At 35.5% G+C, this 15,004-nt stretch overlaps 1 protein-coding gene across 1 annotated transcript; it reads right to left on the bottom strand.

The window, feature by feature from the left end:
• Window positions 1-1,060: 1,060 nt before the first annotated feature.
• Window positions 1,061-9,025, bottom strand: PCOAH_00004910 (Protein kinase domain containing protein; the record flags this gene model as incomplete). Its single annotated transcript, XM_020057306.1, has 1 exon — window positions 1,061-9,025. The coding sequence occupies one exon, from the start codon at window positions 9,023-9,025 to the stop codon at window positions 1,061-1,063; it is 7,965 nt and encodes a 2,654-aa protein (XP_019912894.1).
• Between the last annotated feature and the right edge of the window lie 5,979 nt (window positions 9,026-15,004).

The following is a 15,004-nucleotide window of genomic DNA, read 5'->3' as shown; positions in this document are numbered from 1 at the left end:
AATAGCCACGTATCAATGTATCAATGCATCAATGCAGCGAAGGGAAGAAGGCAGGCACCCCACACATTCCGCTATACATCCCCTATGGAAAATGCGAATTCCTGTTGAATAATAATTGGAAAGACAAGTTTGTGCTTCACGCGCTTTTCTCCCCTTTGCGGAGAGCTTAAAAAGATGTATACCCCCGTTATAGGAAAAAATAATAAGAACACGATACGGACAGTGATATTTATTTCGCAACTTGAACATTTGGACATTTCTACAATGCACAATACCGCCGCTTTGTCAAAAAATGAAGAAAAAAATAACTGAAAAAGGAAGTCTATATCCTGTACAAAAGACGCGATTTTAAGCGAAACTTTGGAACCTTTGTGTGAAGCTATTTACCAAAACATGGGAGCGATTTTTTGCCCCTCCTCTGCTGCTTTTTTCTTTTTTTTTTTTGTGGAATTATTTTTTGTTAAAAAATTTTAACACTTCATAATTTTAAGAAGTTTTATCTACTACCTTTGGAATCATAACCAAAGTCGTGTAAAAATGTATCACATTGTACACAAAAAAAAAGGGGGAGAGAAATACCATTCGCGAAATTGCGAACAGTTAAACTGCTATTTAAACTGTTATTCAAACTGCTTAGACTGCGTGAATTAAAAAGGGTGTGTGTACTGCGTGTGCTCTGCGAGCTTAAAAACAACTTACACATACTACTACATAATGGGATCATTTAAAAAAAAGGGGAAAATATACATAAGAAGAATACTACGTATGGGAAAAAAACTAAAAAACGCACAAAAAAAGCCACGCCCCACGTGTGTGTGCGCTTATGCACACTGCGCAAAAAAAAAAAAAAAATTACCAAAAAGGGAATGTAGAATGCGCAGCGCTCATTAAATAGAGGGCAATTTTTAAAAAGTAAAAAATTGAAAAAGGGAAAAATTCAAACTCGAAAGTTGAAATTCTAAATCCAATAAAAGCCGAGTCTGAAACGAAACATCAGGGACACGCAAAAATTTGACTGCTATTAAATAGCAAATTTTTAATTAAAAAAAAGAAGAAAGAATTAGGCATTTTCTTCTTTTTTATGAAGATCTTTTAAAAGGAGTTGCTTCTTAATTAGCAAATGCTTTCCTATTATATGGGACACATAAGGGGTACAGAGGAAATCATCGGAACAGTTTAAAAGCCGCTTAAGTTTCAGTGCACTTTGCATAACGATATTTTCACAATTCCAAAAATGAATTTCTTTCCTTCTTAAAGTATGCGATTCTCTTAAACATATGGAGTTGATGTAATCAGGAATGCCTGGGTGATTCAAGTAAATGTGCAGGGGGCCTGTATACCATGCGTGTATAATTTTGTATGGGAGGGAATAAAAGTACATTGGCTTGAAGAAGAAGTTCACTTGTAATTTATCCTTGTTCGTTTTTTCATTGCACATGGGCAGGTACAGATGCTCGAATGGTAGGTGCTCCTTCATGAATATGTCTAATTTAGTGAGCTGGGCAAAAATGGACGCTTCGTTTAGGAAATAATACACATTGTTGCAGATGCTTCGTTGGCGCCAATTTTGTGTACTTCTTACAGGTGCATTTGTTCCCCACGTTCTACTCACATCTCTTTGGTCCCTTTGGTTAACCGTTAAAAGGGAGTTTTCCAGCTTGTTGATTTTCTCCAGAACGTTTCTGTAATTTAGACAGTCCTTTACCTTGTCGCAAAAATCGCACCTGTTTTTCATGTGTTCAGTGATGATGTTGTGCAGAGACGTCATATGTTTCTTTTGCTGATTGGCATTCTTTTCACTTCCCACGGTGCAACTCATTTTTGACAAGTTTCTTTCTTTTTCTCTTCCTGCACTGACTCGTCTTTCTACAGACTTTGTTACGCAGTTGCTTGAAATCCCTTTGTTTGAACGCAACTGAAGAGATTTGTCTCCCATGTTGGATTCGCTTTCCTCTGTTGCAGTTTTATCTTCATTTTTCCGTAGAAAAGGATTGCAGACATATTTGTTCTCCTTCTTTTCTTGGACGTAATTCTTCCTTATGACATACAACAATTCTTTTTGGGAAAACAAGTCTAGAGAATCATCGTCTGCAGTAGCTACGATGTGTTTAATTTTTTCACTTGGATTTGAGAAAAAATCGTGCCCAAGAACTTCAGAGGATAGTAATCTTTCATAAGGAACATAATTCAAAAGTAGAGTCAATAAATTCCAGTAGTCATTACTATAATATAGGGGGTACTCAAATCTGCTGAAACATCTTTTTATATTTTTTTTTCTATCACAAAAATTTTTATGACAAATTTCTTTTAAAATGTAGGCCAAATATTTATTGGTCAATCGACTATGCCAGTAGTCCTTGTTTCCATTCATGTGTTCCTTATGTAAGTTGGCTCTAAAGTCTACGAGATATTTTTCTTTTTCTCCTTTGTCCCTAAATTTGAAAATGCCTGACCCGATGTTCCTTATGGCTATATCGGTTTTAAGGAAGGAGTGATACTCGTTGTCGTCACTGTACATTAGGTTGTTATTAATTATTAGAAAGAGGAATAGGATTTTTTTTTCTATATTTTTTCCAGTTATCATATATTTATTATCCTTAAAATAATTCACAAACTCTTGTTTTAGATATGGAAGTTTATCTTCTTTTACTAGATCTTTGTATTTTAAGACGAACTCCCGGTATAGGTCTGTAAATAACTCTAGGTCTTCAGAATCGTCGTCATCATCTGTTTTGTTTTTCTTCCCCTGTTCCGAATTGTTTCCCTCGATGTGATTCTTTTCTTCGTCATTTCTGGGTTCATTTCTGGGATCATTTCTTCTAAAGGCTAGGTTTCCTTTACTTTGCTTTGAAAAATCGTTTACATTATCCTCAAGTTTGATTTCCATCCCTTTGGCCCTCTTCGAATGATGCTTAGAGGAGTTGCTTCTGCCTGGTGAGCACCTGTGGTCTCTGTGTCTTTTTCCCCTTGGCTTGTCCGTACCTTGGTACATGTCTTGCGCGATGGCGTTGTCTCTAGGGCGGTTTTCCAAATTGCCCACTGCGTTGTTCACTGCTTTGTTTGCTTCTTTGTTTGCTGCTTTGTTTTCTGCTTTGTTTGGTGCATTACCCCCGTTGTTGGCACCCCTCTCTTCTGTAGTGCTCCCACTTTTGGGTTCGTCCCCTTTGCGTTCACGCATTTTTAGCTCCTCATTTTCTAAACATTCATCACCCCACTCCAAGCTGGTAATGTCGTAGTAGTGCATTATACACTGCAGATAAAAAACTTCTTCACCCTCTGAGAAATTCAAGTCGTTCATTACTATGCTATTTAGGTCCACATTTTTGCTGTTCGCCAAACAGTTAATGTAGCTTGCTCTGAAATTTTCTGATGCTATATAATCGTAAGAACCCATTCCGCATTTCCCTAAATCGGCTAGGATGATTCCTAAGGCCCAGCTGTCGCATCTTGCGTCGAAGGGGAAGTATTCCGTTGAGGTGTTGTTCATCTTTTTTTTGCTTTCATTTTGGCCCTTTTTGCTCTGCACTTCGCTTTGTCCTTTAGCTTTCCCTTGATCGTTCGATTGATCTTTCATTTTATCTTTCTCTTGGTCTTTCACGTTGGAGTGATCTTTCCCTTTGCACTTTTCGTTACCTGCCTGTTCCGTGTTGCCTTTTTCCGAGGGTAGCTCTTTCTTTTGTGAAGGATCTTTCTCACTGGGTGCATTCTTTTCTTTTTCCATTTCGCCATTAGCATTGTTAGAACCATCAGGATTTCCTTGAGGTATGTTTTGCTTGTCTTGCGTGTTCACCTTAGCATTGTTAGCACCATCAGGATTTCCTAGAGGTATGTTTTGCTTGTCTTGCGTGTTCACCTTAGCATTGTTAGAACCATCAGGATTTCCTTGAGGTGCGTTTTGCTTGTCTTGCGTGTTCTCCTTAGCACTGCAATAAAAGTTTGTGCGCGAATTTTTATTAAGCCCTTTTTCTTTACCCACATTGCCCAACGCGCCTGTTACGGATTTTTGAAGCTCTGCAAATCTGTCATCGATGTTTCCAAAATTTTGCTCATAAAAATACATTAACGGGTTATATTGTGAATGTCTAAAATTTCCCTTATGATCGTAGCATAAGCCTTCAGGTGCCATAGTGTAAACTGTTCCTTGGAAGAACGAAGAGAGCTGATTGATTAACTCCTGCTTCCACTGACGTACGTCAATTTTGTACTGTTCTGTGCATCCTCTCAAATTTTCAAGGTGATAAGTTGCATATTCCATTACCGAACAGCCAAAATCGGAAATGCACAAATGCCACTTGAAGGGATTAAAAATATTTTGATCATTTGTAAACACCAAAATGTTCTGCAACTTAACGTCTGTTAAGCGTATTATGTTAGATTGGTGGCATGTTTGGAGGAAGCTAATTCCGTTGGCTATTTGGAAGAAGAGGAATTTACACTCCAGTTCGGTTAGTCCACAATTGTACGCATTTATGCTGTCATATATCAAGTCCAGTGTGGGTAATTCTACCTCTACTATGATGTTATTTAACTTCATTTTTACATTTTTTAATTTTTGATAGCATAGACCTATACAAGTATATTCTCCTTTATTTTCATTTTTGTAGCATTTGTATTTTTCGCCAAAAATGATATGTATTAGTTTCAAAATTTTGTTAATTTTTTTTCTTTTTTCAAATTCTTTTTTTCTGTGGATTAATAAATTTTGAAGTAATCTTTTCAAGTCCCCATGAGCACAATGCATTAATATTTCGTAATTCCGTCTCTCCTCTAAGTTTCCATTTTTTGTGCTTATAGGTTTAATGACGTTACTGTTGAAATGGCCCATCATTTCTTGTTCTCTCAGGAATTGATAATCCATCCCTTTTCGATTAACGTCTATTTCTTTTATGGCTAGGGGGACGTTACCTTTGAGGTCACAGCAAGGGCACTGGTTTTCTTTTTCATGTTCTTCTAAAATGGGCTCCTGAATATTGCGAGATTCTTTTCGTTTGTTCATCTGGAAGTTTGTGATATCGTTTTGGATACCCCTATTGACCTTCTTTTGGTCACTAACTGGGGGGCTTCCATCATTTAAGGAAAGCGAATTGGGTCTTCTCCTTTTCAAACTGCAGGCGTTACTACTGTAGGTAGCATCGGGGTTTGCCTCCGCTTCGTCCTTTTCGTCATCGTGTTCCAAGTTGTTCAGCGTGCTATACTCCTTTAACAGGTGTGCAAATTCTGGACTTTTCACCTTGTCAATGTAAAATTTTAAGTCCTTTATGTTATCTTCTATGTTATACAAAGCCTTTCTGACATGGCCAAAGGAACCGTTCCCGACAAGGTTACCTACGTAGTTGATGTAGCCCAAGTTTGGCCAAATTTTATTTGTCTTTTCATGTACTGAATCGCTCTTCTCATTTGTCTCTGATTGTAAATCTTGCGCTAACACCTTCACGCTTTTTTTTTTTTTAAGTTTTACTTGTACAATTTTTGTATCATTGGGATAAATCACTGAGTCTGTAATTTTATATTTGTCCTTATCGAGTACCTTTCCATTTGGGCCCATTATATTTATTTTTTCATCGTTCAGTTTTTTATTTACATCCTTATTCGCAATATTGGGTGTCTCTAATTTTTCTGCGGCTTCCTTTGCGGGATGTGCATTACATATGTTTGGTTTAAGTTCCGTGATGTTCCTTATTCCCCCTTTCTTTTCCTCATCCATGGGGCCGTTTTGTTTGCTACACCGCTTGTGACCTTTTGGTTGCTCTTTTCTTACGATGTCTTCCTTTTTTTTATACCCGTCTACTGCGTCCACGGAGGCGTCCGCCTGTGTACTGCCTAACATTACTCCTTCTTCTTTCGCAACTGCTTCGCACTTGCCTCTAATCGGGTTGTTCATTTGGGATGTTTTTTTCTTTTCGCAGATTGCATGAATGGCTGGTTTGGCCACTTCTTTGTTAATTCCTTTCGCTTTGGAGGTTTCCCTCTGTCGAAGTTTCATTTGAGAAAAACCCCTTTCCGCATTACCATCTTCATTACTGCATCTTTCTCTACCGTTCTCTCTAATAGAGTTTTTTCCCTCCAAAGGATTTTTTGTCTGCTTTTGTGAAAATTTCCCTTGCAAAGACGCCTCTTTTTTATCGCCCTTGTCCAGATTACTTTCTCCGGTTGCAACCTCTTCCGTTTCGACCGTTACTTCGCTTGGTTCCTTTGTGTCCGTTTCTTCTATACTGTTTTTTTCTTTCATTTTATGGAGTAATGTAGTTTGCACTGCTAGAAGGTGTTCTCCATTTTGGACCTGTATAGCCCTTTTGGCTTCCTTCACTTTTTCACTTGTTTTTCCTTGTTCCGCTTTCCTATCATCCTTTTTGCGACTTTCCACCTTTAAAGCGCCTGTTTCATTTATTTTTTCATTTTGCTTCTTTCCAGCGAGATTCTCCCCTTTGACCACATCCCCATTTTTTGCTTTAGCACAATTTTTATTTCCCCCCGTGCTGGCATTAGAAACATGTGTTTGGTCTTGACGAGCTTTTTCCTTTCCTTTGTCTTTTTGGCTATTGCCTTTCGTGCTAACTGCACTGCTTAAAACACGGGCATTTTTTTCATCCTTTGGATCCTCATTTGTTTTCAATGTTTTCAATGTTTTCAATTTTTTCTCATTTTTGCTCACCACGTCAGAGACGGGCTCACCTTTTGAGTCGGCTTTTCCTTGGCTGATGTCTTCAAGTTTTCTTTTTTTTTCCACCGTATTATCGTTTTGCACTAGTTTCGAATTGGTGCACTTTTCTTCAAAAAAATTCGGGGAGGTCACTTTTTTTTTCTCTTCTTTTTTATTTTCCCTGGGAACATTATTAAAAACGGTATTTCGATTCATGAGGAAATCATATTTCGACAGATTTTTCCCATTTGTACTATCCTGTAAGGCTTTATTTTTTTCTGCCTGTTCTTTTGATGATCGTGATCTCAACCTATCCTTTATCGTACTCGATTTAACAATGTCGGGGAGTTCATCACCTTTTGTGTGCTCTATGTTAGATTTCTTTTTATGAGAGATGGAATCATTTTTTATATCTTCATCCGAACCATGGAAATTCATTATCTTTGTCAAAACTTGGCTATTTCTTTTATGCACAACTATTTGATTTTTACTGCTTCCTTTTGAGGGGATTTCTCTTGCGCCCTTTTTGTAACTGCATTCGTGTGTATCTTTTTTACAATTGTAATTTTGCTCTTCATTCTTCAATTGTTGATTTTCATTTGTTACACTTCTTCTACTCTTTTGGTTTTTTGTTATGGTCACTGCGAAGTTTTCCTCCTTTAAATCTTTTTTCTGTTCATTTGTGTTGCATCTTTCTCTGTCTTGATCAGAAGACTTTCCTCTTGGTTTTCCACATGTGAAATCTGCATTTGATGAATTTCCTGAGCTTTTACGTTTTTTATTTTGCGTATTTGAATCGTTTTTCAGTATGTATGTGTTTTCCTTTTTTTTGTCGCTCTGTTTGTCTTCCCCCATGCCTGCGTCTTTTTTGCGTGTTTCTCCTCGTTCGTGTTTGTAACCTCGCTTTGTTCTTTCTGCACTTTCCTGGGACACCACTTCTTCACAACTTTCAGTTCCCCTAGTTTGCAATTTCGCCCTATGGTTACCAGCGATTCCCAGTTCCGCAGAAACGAACGCATTCACGTCTTCCTTCGCTACGCTAGAATCAGTGCTACTTAAAGCATTAGTTTTTAAGAGGTCTTTATTTGGATGTTTGCTACGATTGTTCGAAATGTATCTAGAAGGATCCACGATGGAGATTACATTACACACGGGCGTACAACAATTTGGCGACAAATTTTCATTTTTTAATTTTCTATAGGAATGATTAGACAAATCAGAGTCCTGCAAAAATGCCTTGTTGGAGTGGATAAAATGGAGATCCTTCGCCTTCGAAAAGTTGATATTTCTTACTGGTGTAGAATCGAGAATGTTAGGTGTGTACTTCACGTTGCATGAGTTGCTTATGGGGTTATAATTCATTGCATCTGAAGCAGGGGTGGTAACGTTGCTATTCACATTATTCGAATTGGATACATTGGAAAAGTTCAGATTATTATGTATAGAATTAACAGAATACAGGTTATATTTCAAGTAATCACTTTTATGCGGACTTGAGTTGTTGGAATAATTTTTCTGATTTTCTGATGTGCTCGTGTTTAGCATACCAGTATGATATGTCAAGTTGCTACAATTGTGGTAATCGTAACATTTCATTGCATTATTAAAATAATCAGAACTCATGTTTAGTAAATTATTGTCTGTTGTGCTTGTCTTAATGGCGAATGGATTCCCGTCAATGTACACTTTATTCATATTGTAGACATGGTTAGAATTCAGTATATTATAATCTAAGTAACCCACATTATTTGGTTTTATTAAATTGTTATTCCCATCACGCATTGAGGGGTGGTAATTCATAGCGCTATTATTTGAGAAACACATATTTGCTTTGTTCGCACTTAGTTCATTAGATGTAATCGCGTCGTAACTCTGTCTAACTGCTTGGTTGTCGTAATTCGAATGGGAATTATTTACCTGTGTGAATTTTATATTGTCCTTTTGTGATTTTCCGCAATTTTCCTGATCCGTATTCTGCATGTGGAATTCGTTTCTTGGGTCGCAAAAGTCTCCACTGTTGCAACTTGGGGCGCGTGAATCACTGGAAGATTTCACGTCCATTTTGTTCAAACTGCTGTTGGTACTGCTAGTCTTACTATTGCTGATACTGCTATTTTTACTATTGCCCACAATGCTATTTTTACTACTGTTCTTACTGATTTTACTACTTTCGGCACTGCTACTTTTACTACTGTTTTTACTGCTGTTGATAGTGCTAATTTTACTACTGTTGATAGTGCTAATTTTACTACTGTTGATACTTCCCTGCTTACTGCCTCTTTTACTTCCGCTTCTATTTCCACCTCTAATTCTGTCTTTACCACGGCTGCTATTTTTACCTTTTACAGTGTGTTCCCCACCTTCATCATTCACGCCTCCTTCCATTTTTGCTCCACAAAAGCGTTACCCAAACTTGTAGCTTTTTTTACAGAGTAATTTATGCAAAAGGCACGTAATCTTACAAGTAAACACAATGACCACAGTGTATGATGTGTGAAAAATAGAAGGGACTTTAAAAAAAATGGAACATGGGAACCCTCATAGTGTATTTAAAGTTCCGGAGAATTTTCTCTTCTCTCCTTTATCTTTTTACTATCGCTATGCATATAACTTTCCGTGTTTCACTTTTACTATCTGCTTAGGTTTGCTTATATCTTTTCCCTTCCCCTTTAATATTTTGCTGGTGACGCCGTTTTAATGGTATGGACGTTTCTTTATCATGAAATGAATTAAAAAAGAAAAAAAACTTTATCTCTATATTTTTTTTATTCTATGCTGTGCTATGTTAATTTAATTTTTTTTTGAAGAACATGTGTTTGCCGCTATAACGGATAATCGCTTAGAATAAAAAAATAAAGAAATTTAGGTAGGCTCGTGTGTAATATTTTCAAAACAATATAGAACGTTAAAATGTACATGCACCACACGTATTTTTCATCAAGTGCAATTCCAAAAATAATTTCTAACGCGGCTTATTTTTCTCAACCAAGTGAGCACGCGTACCTTCGTGCATGCATATATAAATGTGTACGCGTACATATGTACATGTGCGTACACATACGTATATGCATGAGTACATGTACATATACAAATACGTGTATTCTTTATTTTGTAACAAGATTCGCTAAGCTATATTTGGGAGCATTATGTATGCATATGTGTAAGTGTATGTATACATCAACACATGAACATATGATACATGTATAACAAGTTAAATCTTTTTAAAACAATTCCATGTAATGCTTTAAAAAAAAAATGTGTAACTGAATATGAATTCTTTTATAATATCTTTATGTTTTAAAAAAATTGGGTATTTTTAAAAATGAAAATTGTGTTTTACTCTTAAGGCTATTAAAAAAACTCGTCTTTTGTAACTTTGCACATTTAAAAATAATTTTCTTAGATGTTTGAAAGAAATTTCAGTAGTGAAAATTTTAAATATCCTAAACTTTAAAAAAAAAAAAGAGTTATAATTCTAAAACTAGACGTTTAAATAAATGTCAATAAAGATTCTTATTGACTTCAAAAATAAAAAAAAAGTACACATTGTGGACGCATTTTAAAACAAATATATATGTGTACTTGTACGCATTTTAAAAAAAAATATTTGTGTACTTGTACGCATTTAAAAAAAAAAAAAATTTTCCCCTCATATTAATTTACAATTTTGCCGCTAACAAACCTTATTTGGGTACACTATGCAGTGCAATTAAAAATAAGCACAACATAAATTAGAGAAAAAAAAACAATTGAGACAATTTAGTTTGCTCGCATTTTTTAAAATAATGACCTTAGAAGTACACGTCCTTTTTTTTTTTTTTTTTTACATCCCTGTGCGCGTACAACAATATATTTCCAGTGCATGTATATATATATGTACGTATTTCTTTTTTTTTTTCATATAATCCCCGACGGACATTCATCACTGTTATTCTGTAGATTATTTTTTTTTTTTTTTAGAGGCGATAATAAGAACACAGCAATCCTTTTCGCGGCTTTTTTTTTTTTTGGCATGAAAATTTAGTTTAATAAACCTGCCTACCATGTTCTGCGTAATTAGAAAATTCCCCTGTATAGGCATACTATTGCGCGTGAAGTATCACCTAGCGGGACGTTTTCAAAGTTAAGCCTGTACGCATTTTTCTTTCAATAAATGCAGTAAAATTTACCAGCATATATATACACCTTTAAATCTATAATTTTTTTCGCATAATTGCGTATTCCCACTTTTTACTTAGCATCAAAGTGTACGCAAAAGGGGAAAAAAAAACGCGCACTTCTAAAATGCACATTTCATTTCCTACATAAATTTTTCCTACCTTACTATGAGCGATGCTTACATACATAATGCAGTTATTGCAAAAATAAAGGAATATCTGTTTTGATGTAAATTTCTTTTCAACTAGGTGTGACCAGAATACATCCAAAATGTGGAATGCGTGGAACACGGATTCTCAATATTTTTTCTCACACCATCATGTTTTGCCTTTCATATGGGCATATATTTCTAAAGACAGCCACAACTTTTATAATTTCAATTTTAAAACTTCAAAATTTATTCGTAATTTTTTTTTTAGAATAGCGATAATGACGTTTTGTAGATATCGAAATACATATCACTTTCGCTTGAAACGAAATACGCCTTACCTTCGACGCTGTTTGCAGTTTTTGCCTTATTTTTAAAAAAGTACACACATCTCGTACTTTTTATTTATTTATCAATCTATCATGTATATGTGTACATTTTTATAGGAATGCCAATCTGAGTGGCCTTAATGGAGCGTCCATTGCTCTGCATTCGTTTTATTTTTAAAAGATTGAACTACATTGTTCACACATTTGTCGATTTTTAAAGCACATTTTTTTTTTTTTTTTTTTTTTTTTTTTATCCTACCGCTTTTCTTTAATTTACTAGCATATTTTAAAGCTAACTTTATCAGAGAAAAAAACATAATGTGAAAAATGGCAAAATAAAACAGGTTCGCAGATTCATAGCAGACTGCTGCAAATATGTTTTTCCCATATGCGGTACATCTGTTTTTAACAAAGATGGCACGTAAAAAAACAGTTTACTTTAAGCTGCCTCACAGTTTTGCATAAAATGATACGCACGTGGCAGAAAAAAAAAATAAATAAAACGAATTAGTACTGTTATCTATTTTAAGTTCCATTACATAATTTATACTTATTAGAATACATTTTTATAGCTATTCCTCATTTTTCGTAATAAAAGTGCGACATGCAATTTGTAATTTTTTTCTAAACTTTTGTCGATAATTATTATTTCCTTCGCTTAAGCCCAAACAATTTATGTCACTTTTGTCATATAATCAAATTTGCAGTTTCACGTAGTCTCATTTTTATTATTAAAGGAAAGCATGTTACATCATCGCTAGTGTAGAGCAATAATGTATAATTGTTGCATAGGTGCTATCAAAGAAAATTTACGAAGAGCTCTTGGAACTGTTATCTAAGATGCTGCTTCAAAAGAAAAGTGTTATTCATATTTTCAGCATTTTAGACAATTCATGAATTTTTATGTAAAACTTCGGTCAAATTGAGGCTAGTACGTGATGTTATAAAATGCGAAAAAGTTTTGCTATTGGTTTACTAATTTAGCTGCTTATCCAAAAAGTGATGCAAAAAAATGGTATGCATAGTTTAGAAACATGAAAATGTATGTTTCCCCTTAATGTATATGTGTGTTATGTTAAATCATACGGATGTTATGCCACATGCGGAAGGGGGGTTACACCATACATCAAATGGAATTTATTAACATTTTTCTTCTATAACACACTTTAGTGTTATTCCAAAAGGGGAAATGATTCATTAAGTAATCAACAAATGTATAAAGTTTCACGTAAAATTACTATTTTTGTAGAAAAGCGCTCAGAAGGAATATAAAAAAGATGAATGCTACAAAACTCAGTTAATTTATTAGCCGTCTTAATAAATACTGGATAAGCATACTATCCTTATAAAAGGCACGTGTATATGCTACATTAACCATAAGCATAATGTAAAAACGAGTGCGCGTATAATACTGTTTGTTTTTCTTTCAATTATGAACTAATTATGCATTATAATTCGTAAAGCAACAACCCCCTCAATGTGCTTCATAGAATTGAAATTAATTAAAATAAATTTTTCCTTTTTTCCATTACTGCCAAAATGTTTGCAGATGCTTCATGTGGTAAAATGCCTTATACTGCGTATTTCCTACGAACGACAATCATATATTTTATCCGTATCAATCCTTTTTAAAATAGACACTATTAGCAAGGAATTTTTTTTATCTGACAAAAAAAGTCATATGTAGAAATAATGAACATTAAGCCAACAAAAAAGGGAGACATGGTTTAATGAATATACTGCATACTGTTTTTCGTGAGAATACAAAGAATTTTAATTTGTTTTACTATTTTAATAAAAAAAATGTATAAGTTGGAGTTTTCTAATGAACATAGCGTACAAAGTGATAGTATCACTGAAAAACATCGGATTCGTCTACACAATGTGACATTTTTTTCACCATTTTCATTAATTATTTTTCATTCATTCACTCTATTGTTTCCATTTCTTACACTAATTTTTCACATTTTTTTTTCTTTTCCATTTGATGGGATGGCTTCAATTTCCTTTCATCATTATATACACATTGGTGTATATATACATTTTACTCGCCATGGAGCATTTAATCGCACAAAATGGCAAAAATGGACACATTTACTTCTACACATGTGTTGTGTGTCAAACTGTTAAGTGTTTTTCCCCACGCCAGTGCCTGCCTCGACGACTCTGTATATCAGCGTAAGTATATCCATAGCAGGAGGGAATCTTTTTTTTGTCCTTTTTTTTTTAAACTTTTTTTTTTTTAAGGTTAAAAAGGTGTCGCAAAATGTGCAATGCATTATTCACGGACATCATATTTAGTCTGCTGAAATGTAAATCCGCAATGATAACGGAGCCACATGGTCCGTAGTATTGTGCTCATACAAATACGGGATTCTGCAAATTTCTGTTATTGTGCAGGAAGGAACAATATAAAAATCTCCCGGAAGGAAATGCACAATTTTTTGTACCCCCAGTGCTCCTCACCCAGCTGCTTTTCCACGACCATTGCTTATTTGTTCCCGTTATAATACTGCGCCCAATCGTACACACTCTGCTGAGTATATTGTACACGTTGGCCTTCAAAAATATGGAGTAGTGGCTAAAACATAATGCGCACTTTCCATAACACATACTAAGAATTATGGGCGTGATGTATATATCCAGGCTAACCTGTACCCTCATGTGTTCCATTAAAACTCTGCGGCTTTCCTTTATTGTGTACTGAAATATGAACTTTAATTTATACATATATGGGCTACTCACCATGGTTCTTATTGGGAAGATGGCAGGGAGACCCCAAATTGTGTGATAATGTTCAACCCTGCCATGGAACTCTTCTCTGCAATATTGCCCCTGTGCGCAAGTGCACCGCGCACACTTGGCGTTCTTAGAACTAAGCTAACCGAGTGATCTATATGATTCATATAGTTCATGTGACCCATATAATTATATATATGTCTATGTGGAGCACCTGAATTATGCAAATTAATAATGTGCAATTGGACAGTTTTATGTTGTATGATCTAAATGGCTTATATATACCCTATAAAAATAGTACATATCTATAACGTTCATAGTATTGGGATCAGTTCATGTTCCCCCCACATGGAGAGACACCCCAGAGGTGGTACACCGGGGAGGACCGGGTCCTCCCCTTTCGAGTCTACCCCTTTCAAGTACCTCCCCTTGGAGTCTCCCCCTTTGGAGGACCCCCCACACCCCTAACATTATCATACGACCCCACCCAAATGTGCAAAAAAAAAAAAAAAAAAGGGAAAGTTAGAATAGGAAACATCCATGGAACTAATCAGCGAGAGTGGAAATGGCAAGCTGAGGGGAAGGGGGAAGAGAGAATTCACTACACTCTTGGGTTATATGCCAAGCCGAGCACATGCCATTTTTGGAAAAGAGCCTGGGGGAGGGAAGTCTACATATGTGCGATGTCGTTTTTACTTTAGTTCAGTTAAAAAAAGCGGTTTTTCACTCTGTGTTCACACTCCACATGGGGCAACATGCATTGGTAATCTACATGTTTGATATAATTGTGGTTATGTTCGACATAATTGGGGGATATGGTACCATAATGTGAAAGGATCTATGCTTGCCTACTGGGGATAAACTCAAAATTTTTTATATATAAGGAATGTATAGAGCGAATTGTAGAACAATGTGTAATAAATGAATAGGTACTAGCACAACATGAAGTAAGTTAGCAGGGGAAAAATATGTAGAGGAAGGAACGCTGTT

Source organism: Plasmodium coatneyi, chromosome 3, assembly GCF_001680005.1.
Source record: "Plasmodium coatneyi strain Hackeri chromosome 3, complete sequence".
Classification (NCBI taxonomy): Eukaryota; Apicomplexa; class Aconoidasida; order Haemosporida; family Plasmodiidae; genus Plasmodium; species Plasmodium coatneyi.
This window is presented reverse-complemented; position numbering and strand designations above follow the sequence as displayed.